This window comes from Electrophorus electricus, chromosome 23, assembly GCF_041902795.1.
Source record: "Electrophorus electricus isolate QZ-2024a chromosome 23, ASM4190279v1, whole genome shotgun sequence".
In the NCBI taxonomy this organism is placed as follows: Eukaryota; Metazoa; Chordata; class Actinopteri; order Gymnotiformes; family Gymnotidae; genus Electrophorus; species Electrophorus electricus.
The window spans coordinates 8,183,213-8,197,387 of NC_137519.1; the positions used below are offsets into that span (position 1 = coordinate 8,183,213).

General features: G+C 42.7%; 1 protein-coding gene across 4 annotated transcripts; it reads left to right on the forward strand.

Annotated features, from left to right (window-relative positions):
• The first annotated feature begins 1,985 nt into the window (after positions 1–1,985).
• On the forward strand, positions 1,986–13,979 carry LOC113575716 (atlastin-2). Of its 4 annotated transcripts, XM_027007373.3 has the most exons (14): positions 1,987–2,205; positions 5,494–5,771; positions 7,416–7,550; positions 8,081–8,185; positions 8,297–8,347; positions 9,283–9,339; positions 9,504–9,596; positions 9,970–10,108; positions 10,417–10,544; positions 10,631–10,687; positions 10,842–10,913; positions 11,230–11,661; positions 12,167–12,181; positions 12,267–13,979. In XM_027007373.3, the coding sequence occupies exons 1-14, from the start codon at positions 2,076–2,078 to the stop codon at positions 12,375–12,377; spliced, it is 1,803 nt and encodes a 600-aa protein (XP_026863174.3). In that variant the 5' UTR covers positions 1,987–2,075; the 3' UTR covers positions 12,378–13,979. The 4 variants fall into 4 exon arrangements, 3 of the variants coding, with proteins under 3 accessions (XP_026863175.3, XP_026863171.3, XP_026863174.3); XR_004775414.2 differs by having other exon boundaries at positions 1,986–2,205; positions 11,230–12,181; XM_027007374.3 differs by lacking the exon at positions 12,167–12,181 and having other exon boundaries at positions 1,986–2,205.
• The last annotated feature ends 196 nt before the right edge of the window (positions 13,980–14,175 follow it).

The following is a 14,175-nucleotide window of genomic DNA, read 5'->3' on the forward strand; positions in this document are numbered from 1 at the left end:
ATATTCCCCAAAAACCTATACATGTGCTAACATTTCCTTGGGAAGTGACGTGAGGAGTGGTGTAAAATCTTAATCCCGCTGGGACTGCACCTGTCACCTCTGGTCTATTAGCCAGTCCGGACGGATGCGGACTCGTTGGACAGCACTGTGTGCAAGAGAGCCACTGTGGCCTTCATTTCCCCAGTGCTGATGTTGCTATTGATCAAGGTTGATTCAGCACTGCCTCTCCTCCATGCTTCACTGCTATTTAAGATCTGTTTTCAGCAAGGATTATGGTTAAATGGTGCGACTGAGTTTCATTTTGAATATAGAAATATAGTTGCTTTTACATACGTGTGTGAGGGTGCGCTTTTTGGGGTGGGTGATGCTAATTGTGGCAGAGTACTCAAAAATGCTACGGCTATTTGATTTATTCGTCTCCTAAATGAAGCTCATCTGTTGCCTTGGTCAGTAGCTTTCATTGAAACATTTTATCTTGTCTATAACTATGAATATTATGCAAAAGCATTATTCATTACAGAAAAAAACCCCTAACATTTTGTTGTACAGAGGTGGCTGAATGTACTGTATAATCTTGGTTGTTGTATGGTTGTATGGTTGTCGTTTATAGGCTTCTTCTGAACGTCTGTAAAGTAAGACCTGCATGTATTATTGTGTCTGAGTTAAAAAAGTGCCCCGGACTGCTTGAAATCTCACAGTTTGATTGAGGCTTCATTGTCACTCAAGTCAGCCCCTGTCAGTACATGTCTCGGTACACCCCTCATCTCCTCCCTCAACATCCACCCCATCTCCATAGCAACGACAGCGATTGAACAAAACAAGCAGGCCAATACAGCACCACCTAAAATTGGCAGTATGAGTATTTCTCTTTGGACAAAAGTATAAAACACTTTTACAACAACCAACAAGTTGAAAGATTGAAAACAGTTAGAGGAGAGGTCGATCAAAATGGAAAAGAAAAGGATTAAACAATTTTAAGATTGATGTCCAGAAGTTCTGATCAGTGTTTTGTAAATAGTGTCTGATTTCTTGATCACAGATCAGTCACACATCAGTGTAAATGGCTCCCAATCTTTAGAAGAAAAGGAGATGGTCACAACCATGTTCAGTGAATGTTGTCCTCACATCCTCTGCACTTTTTAAAATGAACTCTGAAAAGCTTTATAAACACTGGAAGCTCTTAGATTTGTTTTGCAAGACCTTTTCAGACACCACTACTTTCCAAACAATCAAATCCATAACTAACCTAACCCACACTGACCTCAGTGGACTATTGACCTGAAATTTGCTGGAGGCTTGAAAAACATGTTTTTCCATGTTTTTAAATGTGTGTGTGTGTGTGTGTGTGTGTGTCTGCATGCATCTCTCATTCTCTCTGATAAAATTTATAAGAAAAGGAAATAAAAATAAGCCCAAGTTTCACTGAGTGGACCTGTTACAATGTTCAAGGCAATAAAATCATTACATACACTTATCAGCTTGGTTGAACCTGTCTTCCAAGTGTTAAACAACTATGAGAAGGAAGTAAGTCCTATTATATAAACAAAATTCTTTGATAATTTCACATACATTTTTAAAATATCTAACATATCTAAAGGCGCCTGGGAAATGAGCCAGTCGGAAAAACATGTGGGCTGAAAGTGTAGCACAACTCAAAATGAACTAAACATGTAGTAAGTTTCTCACATAATTATATTCTGCCATAAGTGCAATTAAAATGTTAAAAGTTTTCAGTTATACATACAGCATTAACTAAATGTTTATAATATAGCTAGTATACTGCAACTGTTTGGCTTAGGGAGTTGTGAGTCAAAACGGGGTCCTGTGCACTTTGACTTTGTTTGTTTGACTTTGACAGCTTGCACACCTGATAACGGGCCTGTGTCCGAAACGTTCCGTGTCTCTGGCAACTCTGTGTACTTTACAATTTGGAATCTCTCTACATCCCTTACTACAGTACACTGCGCCCACAGCTAGAAGCTGCAAAAAACGTGCGCTCTTATGTTTAGTGTGGCGTCTTCACTTAGGACCTCGCGGGAAAAAAGGCCTGCGCGTGAACCTGTTAAAGAGGCAGGATGAAAGCGAAGCGTGTGACGTCAGGCGAAGTGGATTATTTTGGACGCGGGGTGAAGATGGCGGAGAAGAGCAGGTTGGAGCATCGGAATCACTCTGGTCTAAATTGCAAAAGCAACGTCTTTATCGAAGGTAAGATTTAGACGGAGGATAATTATTTAGTATATGTAATAATCGGATGTGATTTTTTTATAAGCAGACCTGAAAATCTGTTCGACTTCATTTGACTAGCTAGCGTTAGATGCTAGGCGATGCTGGCTGTTAAGACTACAGAGGTGTCTAGTGCACCCGCTGGCTTTGATCTGCGGCCAAGATGGAAAGATCGAAAGGATCATTGCCCCGTAACACTGGTGTTGGTGAGTCTCTAGTCAGTGTCCCGACATGTTTTGGCTAAGTTAGGCAACGTAGCTACTGCGTGCATAAAACAGCAGACGTGTTGGTTTCTGAGCAGCTCGTCTTTATTAATACCTGCTGCTAACGTTAGCGGACTTATTTTGGATAACTAGGTTAAGCTAATGGCAAGCTAAGGCGGTGTACAACTAGATGCACATCACTTGTCGTTTTGCTGCTTTCCACCACCCGCCGGCCATTGATTTGTCAACGAGCAAAGTGGGTAACCTAGTGAACGGTTAGTTAGCTAGCTAGCTAGGTTATATGACAAATATTTCCAATTTGTGTAAATTGGAATGTAGCTGGCTGCTTTTGTAGCTTGGCTGCAATTATTTTCGATATTTTAGCTAGCTATGTTGTTAACGCAAGCTAGGCTAATGTCTCTCCTCTCTCGCGCTCTCTCTCTCTCGCGCTCTCTCTCTCTCGCGCGCGCGCTCTCTAGCATATCTAACTAATATGTAGCTAACGCTAGCTAACTAACCTAGCATACATGCCTAACGAATTCGATGCTTTATGAAGTGAGGCCTATGTCTCGTAATGCATTGGTCCAGGGTTTGTTGTAGAAAAGTGTCTGGGGGGGGGGGGCGATTGTCGAAATGGCATGCTGACGAAATCCGGATAACTAACTACCTTAAAACTTTTAAGTGTGCGAACATGTTGTAATGAACGGTGTTTTGTTTTTTTTGAATGGTGGCTAACGGTCGCCTGTCCGCGCGGTGGAAATTCACTCGACACAGCACGTGCGCCTGTCCGGTAAAGCAAGCAGCGAGCCTGCAGTGTTTCAGCGCGCTTGCCCTGGCGCCAGTGCATCCAAACCGCATGGCGGAAAAGCGAGTGTTGGTGCCTCCATCCAATCTAGGCTATATTCTTAAAAACTCACAAGAATGTAAACATGCGGGGCCGTTCTGTTTCTTTTCGCGGCTGTGGGTCCTTAATTTTCATGAGTTTTGTTGCTAACCATCCTGACAGTGTGTTTTAGAGATCGACGGGTCGACCCGCTGTTTTCAGGTCAAATCAGTTCACCATGCCTGTAGAATACGATTTACATTTATGGCATTTAGCTGACGCTTAAAAAAAAAAAAACAACAACAAAACACGACTTAGTTACCACTGAGTACAACTTGAGCAATTGAGGGTTAAGGGCCTTGCTCAGGGGCCCAACGGTGACGACGTCAAGTCCCTTAACCACTGCGCTACCACTATACGATGAGGTCTAATGCATTTTATTCAAATTTTCTGCAGCTGTTAGGACTTTAAGCATAGCACCAACAGTGGTTGGAGTCTGATGACTTGTTTTGACCCATCGTTGACTAAACAACTTTATGGCATATACTAAATGCTTGAGGATTGGCAAACTGGTCTCTTGCATATACCGATCTCAAGAAAATCACGTGATGAAAGCAGCAACGTGTGAAATTATTGTTCCACTGTTCTGACCCTCTTGCGTGAATGACTGGGCTTTTCACCCCCATGTATTGTAATATTGGGCACTAACCTACCTGGGGCTTTGTTTCCTTTTAAAACAAGGATTACATTTGAAAAGAAAGGTAACTACTGATTATATGGTCGGCAGTTTATTATCCATAATGGTGTAATACTTTCCCCTGTCAGCTTTGCTGAATCCAACAGTTGTAGAGTTTTATAGAAGAGTTGGTGGCTATCCACAAACAGCTTTGTCACTCTTAAAGGTTTAGGCAATTTGGATTGACCAGTTGACTTATGGTTCATGTATACACACAGATGTAATGTATCCAAAATATTGGTCTTGCCAAGGTTTGATGCCTATATCCATGTATCAGGTGTCTGTACTGGCCCAGTATTTTAATTTCAGTGCATCCCTAACAAAATGGATCTTCCTGTTATTTGTTCTCTACTCAGAGCTGATGTCCTATCCTGCAACCTTGAGCAAAATGCAAAAGAATTGTACAGTCACAAACTTATTTCAGCCAAACATCTAACTAACAGCACAAATTCCAAACATCAGCAGAAAGTTTTTCACTCCAACTGCGTTGAAGCCAATTATCCTTCCCCCTCATTACTGCCTAGCCACAAAATGATTTGGCTCATTATTGTAGCTGTTCAGTCACTAGTACAGGCCCTTCCAGTGTCTCATTGGTTGCACATAGTCACTGAAGACTTCAAATTGTGTGCCTTGTGCTTTTTGTGTGTATTACTGTGGTGTCCGCTGGGGTACAGAGGCCGGCATGGGCTGGTTTTCATTCTGCCACACAGTTAGGGATGTCGTGGAGTGGACAGCAGCTTCTTTACACTGTGCTCCAGGCTGCTTTGTTCCTGGTATTCATTTATGTGATTGCAGGAATGCTAAGAACGGCTGACCATTACAGGCAGCATCCAAGAACTTTACCAGATTACCGCTGAGCCTGACAGTGTCATGCGTTTTTGTCCTGGCCTGCTGGAAGCTGGTCCTGCCTTCGGGCCAGGCTCTGCACATTTGAACAGTGCAGCAGCCATTTTCTTTAGAGAGGGTAGATATGGGCTAGACCCAGCAGGTCTGAGAGCTGCCCGTCTGTTTATAGAGGGGAGCTGTGGGCTAGTCCCAGCAGGTCTGAGACCTGCCCATCTGTTTCGTTAGCATCGAACTGCCTGGACACGTGCGTGTGCATGCTTTTTTGGCTGAGAATACTACACTGCATGTATAGGCACTTGCCTACTTGAAAATAGTACTGTTCACAATCTTGATCTTCCATAGCCCTGTGTCCCCGAGTTAAGCTCATGTATGCCCAGCTGGTTTTAGAACTTAACCCTCTGTTTGTTTTTGTTTTTAAATGGTTTTACTTAAGTATAATAGTTACACTGCAAAATGTATAGAACACTATAAAATATAAAGAAAGGCACAAAGCGAAAGCCTTCCCTCGCTTGCCTCATCTTTCTTGCACCAGTGATGTATTTGAATCCCCAGTGCACACGGAGCTGAAGCAACCCTGTCCTGGCTGGAATGCTAATGTGCCCCAGTACTGTGCTGGGGCTGTTTTACTTCAATAAAGTGTCATCTGTGGGTCTCCGGGGCAGGCGTCAGTGGGGTGGAAGAGGTCCCTCGAGAGATGGGCGTGGATGAATCGGATGACGAGCCCCTGCTGGAGGTCGAGGAGATGGGGCCCAGGCCCGTGCAGATCGTTGTGGCAGACGAGGATGCCCATGAGTTTGCGCTGGACGAGCAGGCTCTGGAGCGCCTCCTGCTGATGGAGCATGTCCGTGACCTCAATGTGGTGGTGGTGTCCGTCGCCGGAGCATTCCGCAAGGGCAAGTCTTTCCTGCTGGACTTCATGCTCCGCTACATGTACAGCCAGGTGAGGGGCAGCACGGCCTGTAACGGGCTTAAGCAGAATATCCCAGTGGTGGTGACGACAGATCTTTAAAACCTTCATGTTTGGCTTAAGCTCTGTGTAAAGGGAAGGCCAGTCCTGGAGTCGGTGGATTCACAATAGTTCGTGAAATCCATGCTTCCTTATTCCTCTAGGCTTCCCGTGACCAGTAGCATGATGTGCCCCATCTATCCATGAGGGCTTCTGATTTGTAGGTCGTGTGCCTTGGGAGAGGTTATTTAGAGCATGCGTGCTAGTGGTATGAAATGAAGCAGTGTTTCCTTGTTGGACCTCCGTCAAGCTTGCCCTGGCATTCTCTGCCTTTCTTAGGGTTATGCCCAGTATAATATATGATCCAATTTATTATGTATGGCTATGACGTCTCTGAGCTGCGAAGAAAAAGTTCTGATGTGCTGTTTGTTCACTCACTTTTGTGTTGAGTTGCTAGTGCACATCCAGTGTTGCTTTTAAAAGCAAAAAGTCATTTGTTTTGTGGAGCGGTTGTTTTTTTTTTTTTTTTTTTTCCCCTTCCCCCCTTGACATTTTTAGTAGAAGATAATTAGGGCTAGTAAAATAATTTCTTAAAAATAAACTCACTTACTAAGAATTACCTGGGTCTAAAATTATTACATAAAAATGACTAAGTTCTTAAATTACTATCCTCTCCAACATGTGGCAGTGCATCAGTCATGAGTGTCAACCTCTGTTTAAAGTGCTGAATGACCCAAAATAAGTTTCTCTACAGCATCTTTCATATTCTCTTGCAACACACCCATCTACTAATCGCCTCCTCATAACCGATACGTTTAGAATCCGTTTAATCCCATTTGGTGGTTACTGTCTGCTCTGTGGCTGGCTTCTTGCTGGAATACAGCCTTTTTAGTTGCCACAAAGTGGAGTGCCTCTGTGCCTTTCCTCTGGCCAGGCTGGTGGTGTTTTGGGATGGGTGTGTGTAATAACATTAAAGTATGCTGACCACTGACAGGAAGTATTCACTGCCATGCCCTGCACACCCAGCTCTCCTGTCAGCTCAGTGCTCACAGCACCTTCATACTGTTGCTGTGAAGCATCTGTTGATACCTGAAATATCCTGTCTTTGCCTCTATAGTGACCCCTGAGTTGAGCACAGTTTCACTGTGGAGTCAAGAACGTGTGTTTTTGAATGGTTGGTGCATGTGTGCGTCCCTCTACTCTAAATGGGAGAGACAAGGGTTGCTGTACTTTAACCCCACAAAACGTTTATGGCAAACCTGGTAACATGTTGGTGTCCTCAGATAAAATAACAATTTGCACCAAGTTTTCATTTGTTTGTTTGTTTTAAACCATATAAACTATGTTGTTTTTCAAACACACTGTTTTAAAGTGAAACATCTCAACCTGCGTAAGTGCTAATTTGGCTCTAGTTGTGCATGTGGTGTTGTCCTAGCGCATATTCAGCACCTGAAGAAAGCTGAAAGATCTGCTTGATTTCCACAGTTTTGTAACTAGTGAGGTGGCGTTTGGGTTTGTTGTGTCTTTTTTACATGCAGCATACAGTTTATGTATCAAGTGATTGTATTAAAGAGCTTTAAACAATTAGCATTGAAGTCAAGCTGTGCTTATGCTCTAACCTGCTTCCTGCTCCCCCAGACGTCTGGCAGGTGGCTGGGTGGAGACAACGAGCCTTTGACGGGCTTCACCTGGAGGGGTGGCTGCGAGAGGGAGACCACTGGCATCCTGGCCTGGAGTGAGGTGTTTGTGGTTGAGAAGCCAGACGGAAGCACGGTAAGACAGCAAAGGCCTGCAGAATGCATGGCACATTCCCCATTGTATGGCTGTAACTAATGCCGATTAGTAGGCTGTGAATTATGATTACCTGTAGGATGGAGCATGGGCAATAGAGACAATAAGACTGCAGAACTGTTAACTTGAATATTTAACCCCTACTAATGCAAAAATGGAAAAGGCCATGTGTGCGTCCAGTCAAAAAAAAAACCAAAAACAGTGATATTATCTGCTGACAATGTCGGAGCAAGGTGTGCATGAAAATGACGAAACATGAATACAAAGCAAAGTGAGTCTGCAGCTTCATTGCCTCATGTGTCGATTCTGACTCCTCTGTACCAGAGATGTTCTGCAAAGTTTTTAGGGAATATCCTAACAAGGCAGATAAGTGGCTACAAATTTTGAAATCGCTTGAGAAATCTCACAATGCGTATAGCGTACAGTTGGGTTATGTTGAACCCTGACCCTACTGCACTGGGTAGGGTGTAAGAGGTCAGCCTTTAAGTTGGCCGGTGGACCTGTGTCTACAGGTGGCTGTGCTTCTCATCGACACACAGGGAGCCTTCGACAGCCAGTCAACCATCAAGGACTGTGCCACGCTCTTCGCCCTCAGCACCATGACCAGCTCTGTGCAGGTCTGCCTTTCCACACCACTGTTATACACCTGTGCCGTCGCTAACGAATGAACAGATGAGGGCTGAGCATGCCGTGCATCCCCCTTGACTCTCTATATATTGTATCTGTAGGTTTACAATTTATCTCAGAATGTGCAGGAGGACGATCTTCAGCATCTCCAGGTGAGTTGGGCTTTGTAACATTACTGTAACGCATCTCATCTTGCGTTGTGTTCAACTGCAACCAACTTCCAGAAGAACTTGGATGTACCCCAAATGTAGTTATTTTTAAATCTTGACTAAACATTCTCTGTTCTCTTGTGCCTCTGTTCAACAGTGAAACTCAAAAAACTGGTTATTTATATATTTTTCCATGCTGAATCCAAATGTTTTCAGAATTTCTCCATCACCCATAGACCCCCCCCCCACTCCAGTATACATATGTTATTGTAAGTAGTATGGAAAAGCAGTACCAAGGAAAGTGGACCCTTTCTACATTCAGACTACAGCTGTTCCCTGAGGGGGAATGTTATTGAGTCCAAATGGATGCAAAAACTCTTACTTCCATTTTAAAAGTACATTTGTAATAACATAATTTATGAGTAAATATAAATAATGTAAACGTTTCACACTTAACCATATGTGATGGAAATAATTCTAAAAACAGATTCAAATTCACACGCAAATTAGAACGCACAATAAGGTCCACCTATTTGTTTGCAAAGCAAAAAAGTCATTGTTCAGTTTAACTGAGCACTAAGACTAGCTCTGCAGCTCTCTATTTTACTATGTTGGACTTTTAAATTTTCTGGTTTATCTCTGTTCTTAATCCTATTATATACTTTAAATCTTTCAGTATTGTATTTATAATTGAGGTTTAATCAAAATACCTTTTTGTAATAATCAAGTGTTTTGTGGTGTTTGTTTTTAAAAAAACTTTTGTTAAGCACCTTGAGTTGCCTTGTGTATGTGCCATGTTAATAAACTTGCCTTACATTACTGTTTAGGTTCCCGACCATGTTCCCTTACAAATAATGGAAAACACAAAGACCTTTAATTTGTGGTGATTGGATGTGTTAATGTATGCCAACCTTGTTCAGCTGTTTTATTTCTTGTAGCTTTTCACAGAATATGGAAGACTCGCTATGGAAGAAATCTACCAGAAGCCATTCCAAGTATGATCATTCATTAGTTTAATTGTTTTATTGGTCATTCGCCTAACTCTGCATACCATGGATTCAGTAGTGTCTAATAGTTAAATTGTAGTATTTTTCTTGAATTTTTCCCTCTAGTTATATGTAGTGTAATAACTAAGTGAATCTTTTTCTTCTATTCATAGTCACTAATGTTTCTCATAAGAGACTGGAGTTATCCATATGAACACGAATATGGTCTGGAAGGTGGAAACAAGTTTCTTGAGAAAAGATTACAAGTATGATGCATTTATTTTTTTCTACAAATTTCTAGAGATCTTAAGTGAATCAGTCAAAAGTGTAGTTGCTGCTCTGTGTGGTAACCCTACCTACATGGGCTGTTCTCAAAGAAGTAACTACTGTCAATGTGTCTATGAACCATAACCTATGCCCTCCACGTGTCCTTCAGGGAATGTTTGTTGCTGTGTTAACTGTTTCTTTTCTGCACACCTTGCTGTCTCACACATTCCATGTAAACTTGCATATATGCATTATGGCAGAACTGAATTTCAGTTTGCCTCATGTGATGTGATGTCAAAGGAAGGTATAGAACTCATCACCTTTTTTATTTATATATATATATATATATTTGTACTTTTTAAATGCACTCAGGTGAAGCAGAACCAACATGAGGAGCTACAGAATGTTCGTAAACACATCCACTCCTGCTTCTCCAACATCAACTGCTTTCTCCTTCCGCACCCTGGCCTCAAAGTGGCCACAAACCCTCACTTTGATGGCAGGTTGAAAGGTAAGGAATGTCTGCCCCCTAGAGGCTGTCTGTTGCAATCACAGATCAGAGCAACTTTGCAGCAAAGAATTTGAAATGCTTGTCAGCATGATTACAGGGGGAACTTGCCAGCTCATGACACATTTTACTCAGAGATACATTGGCACTTTCTAGAACAAATGCAAACTTCCATCTGTTATGTTGTATTTTGAGCACAGGTCTCTTAACTTGAATTATTAATTTACTCTTTATTTAAATCCACATGTGGGTCATGCTATGACAAGTTTAGTGTCCTCCCCCCCCCCCCCCCCCTTTCTTTTTTTACACAGACATTGATGATGAATTCAAAAAGGAGCTAGTCAGTCTGATCCCGTTGCTGCTGGCTCCGGAGAACTTGGTGGAGAAACAAATCGGGGGTTCCAAAGTGACGTGTAGAGATCTTGTACAGTATTTTAAAGTAAGAGTCTTCTTTTAAATATCTTGCATTGTCTATTGGTTAATCCCACTTTAGATCTGTGTCCTAACCCTTCTTTGTGGTCTCAGGCCTACATGAGAATCTATCAGGGTGAAGAGCTCCCTCACCCAAAGTCCATGTTACAGGTATGTTTGGTTATGAATGGTCAACCAACCAACCATGTAGACTGAATGAATTTTTTTTTTTTTTTTTTTAAATGACAATTGTGGAAAAAAACGACCCAAAAACAATACAAGATTCTTGTGTAGACAGATGTTTACATTAGCTTGTTTCTTTAAGGCAACAGCTGAGGCAAACAACCTTGCAGCAGTTGCAGGAGCAAAAGACAGTTACAACAAAGGCATGGAACAGGTAAATGCAGGTTAAATGCATTTTATTTTCCATTACATTGTTTACTTTTGAGATATTCCGGGGGGGGTTCAAATGTTTCCTACCATATAAATGCCTTGCCATCAGTCATTCAATGATGCAAAAAATTTTCTCTCAATCCTGGTGTTGCTGATGGCGAGTGACCCAAATTTCAAGAGGCTGCCTGGTTTACTGTTTGCCAACATCGTTGTGGAGAGTGTTTTGAGAAATGGATGAGGGGTACTGTTTTCCTAGCCAGCTCATGTCAGGCTAGTTCTCTTTCCATACTGTAGTGACCTCACCAGCTCTGCCCTCGCAGGTGTGTGGTGGAGACAAGCCGTACATCGCCCCAAGCAACCTGGAGCGCAGCCACCGGGAACTCCAACAGGCCTCCATACGACAATTCCGCGCCATCAAAAAGATGGGCGGGGAGGAGTTCTGCCGCCGCTACCAGGAGCAGCTGGAGGCGGAGCTGGATGAAGCTTACATCAACTTCGTCAAGCACAATGATGGAAAGAACATTTTCTATGCGGCGCGGACACCCGCCACGCTCTTCGCTGTCATGTTTGCCATGTACGTGGTCTCGCTGGTGACCGGCTTTGTTGGCATAAACTCTGTGGCGACGCTGTGCAATCTTGTCCTTGGCGTGGCCCTGGTGGCCCTGTGCACTTGGGCATACATCAAATACTCAGGGGAGTTCCGGGAGGTGGGTGTTCTCATCGACAGGGTGGCAGAAACCCTTTGGGAACAGGTGGGTGTTCCAGAACATTCAGTGCTCTCCTTTCCATCATCTTTTGTGTTCTTTCTTCTCTTGAAGCACTCAGCTGTGCACTTAGCCCATGATTCACATTTCTTTTTGACTGCTCCCATTTGCTCTTTTCCCTCATCTGTATTCATAGTTTCCCAGTGTAGGATTGGTGTGTTTTTAGATTGGGGAGCTTCCCTGTTTGATATCAGAAATTGATCTTGGAATATGAAAAAAATTCACTTTGGCTCCTCTCCATTTCCTGTCTCTGGACTCTCTTAAATCTCAGCCAACACCTGCCCTCCTAATATCCAGAACAGCTGATTTAAAATTTATTTATTTATTTATTTTTTAATTCCCCACCCCAGAATGAAACTCCATTTACGTTAGTACTAGTGCATGTTTATCAGCGGTGTGTTGGAGATTGAGGTTTGTTTTTGGAAGCCTTTACTCATCACTTCTTTCCTCATTCTTTCTAATTTCTTACCTTTTTTCCTCTATGTTTAAACAGAGGACTCCGAGAAAGGTGAGCTTTCTGCCTGGCATTTTTGTCTCTGGTTTTGCCCCACCTGTGCTCTGCACTCCTCGCTGACGCTCCTTCCTACTTTTAGGTCTTCTACAAGCTTTTTGAGGTTGCCAGGAACAAGATGGTGCTGGGCACCTTGCTGCCCACCCCACGGAAGAGACTGTCCTCAAACAACAATGTGAAGAAGAAATACTAGTGCTGACCTACTTTGCTGTCACAACTGGCCCCACCCTCTACCCTGCCCCTTTTAAAGACTTCTCCACCCTGATAAGTGCATAGCCTCGATGCCACGCTGGGTTAGGATTTAAAGACAAACTGCTGTTTATACCTGGTTCACTTCTTTGGTAGAACGCAGGTTGGCACTTTTATCATGTTTTGTTGGTCTTCCCCATCTTGGTGTGCTGATGTTATGGGGAAAGGACTGTGAAACCCCCACTCCCCATACATGTGCATTAGTCATTGTCCTCATGATGTTTTTGACTATCATGATTGTGCGTCTGATCTTTCATCATTTCCTCATCTTAAATTTGTTACAATTCACTTCTAAGCGTTCCTTTTCCCCCCCATCATCTGTTCTCGATTGTCTTGTCTTTCTTGTATCCTCTCTTTCCTTCCACTTTTCTTCCCTACCTCCTGGACTTTCGTTTTCCTCTCCTCAGGTGTTGATGGCTCTGGGTGATGGGTAAGTGGAGAGCATTAGGTGAGGTGTGGTGAAGTCTGCCTGAGCTCGTTTCATTGGGCGTGGGGCTTAGCATGCCAAGTAACACATGCACTGACCGAGCGGCAGCTCGTCTTTGCCGCACCACCATAGAGCCAAAGTTTATGCTATGTTTACCGCACACTGTACAGCGCGTACTCGCATCCAAACATTCGAGACACTAGCAATGGCAATGGCTTCGCCACCTGTGAAAGACACGGGCATCCGCCTTGTGATTTTCAGGGAAAGACACCCTGGTCAACCTATTTTGATGACGGTTCAACTCTCCATTTCTCCCAGTAGGAAGCAGGCATGCTTTTCCACTGACAAAACCAAGGTCTTTAAGGGTTTCACTCGTGGTGTTGATGGGTGATTACACCAGCTTTGTCTCAGATTGGAGCCATTAATTTTAAATCACCTTTTTATTGTTAGGTACACTTTGTTTGAACAAATACTTGAGAGAACCACTCCATTTTTATTTACAAAATCCATGTACATTCCACAGTATTATGAAGCTTGTGTGCAAAGGATGAGCTGTACCAATGATGGTGACATCAGGTAGTGAGGTTTCCTGGTTCAGTATCGCTTTAGGCCTACCCAACTACATTTACTATCTCCTTGCTGTATAAGAAGAAAATGACATTTTGCTTCTTTGATAATTCCATCCACAAGGTGACAGCCAACATATGCTATCCTGTACAGTGTAGATTTTTTTTTTTTTAAACTAGGGCATGTGTATGGAAAATAAATGTAATTTAAGATTTTCTATATCTCTACACCCCCCCCTCCCCTCCCCCACTAGCTGGAAGAACGGCTGTTTTTTGTGGTAGGCCAAATGTGCGGTTAACTTTAAAGGAATGCTTTTGTGATTTTGTGTAAATGTCAGATGAACAAATCTTTCGTTATGTGTATATATATATATTATATGTGAAATAATCTGCCTTGAGCACCACAATTCCATTCTCACTTATGCAGCATTGGAATTTGGAATGTTTGTAATATTTCACTTGTTTGGTTTCATTTTAAAGTTATTCTTTAATTTATTTTTCAATACAAGATTAAAATGAACCACTGTATATTAAAGAATCTGTTGCCGATCCATCACTTGAATGCACCTAATTTTGTTGACGTGAAATGCTTGATTCAAGAAGTGAGCCAGTCGGTCTGTCGTTCCTGCTGTAGTGTATACATTTGTCTTAAATCTGCTCTACCTGTGAAAGGTCCATTAGCACAAAGAAACACAACACCTTGCAGCACTATTGTTGAAGTAAATCTAAGCCACAGCTTGCTTTGGTCT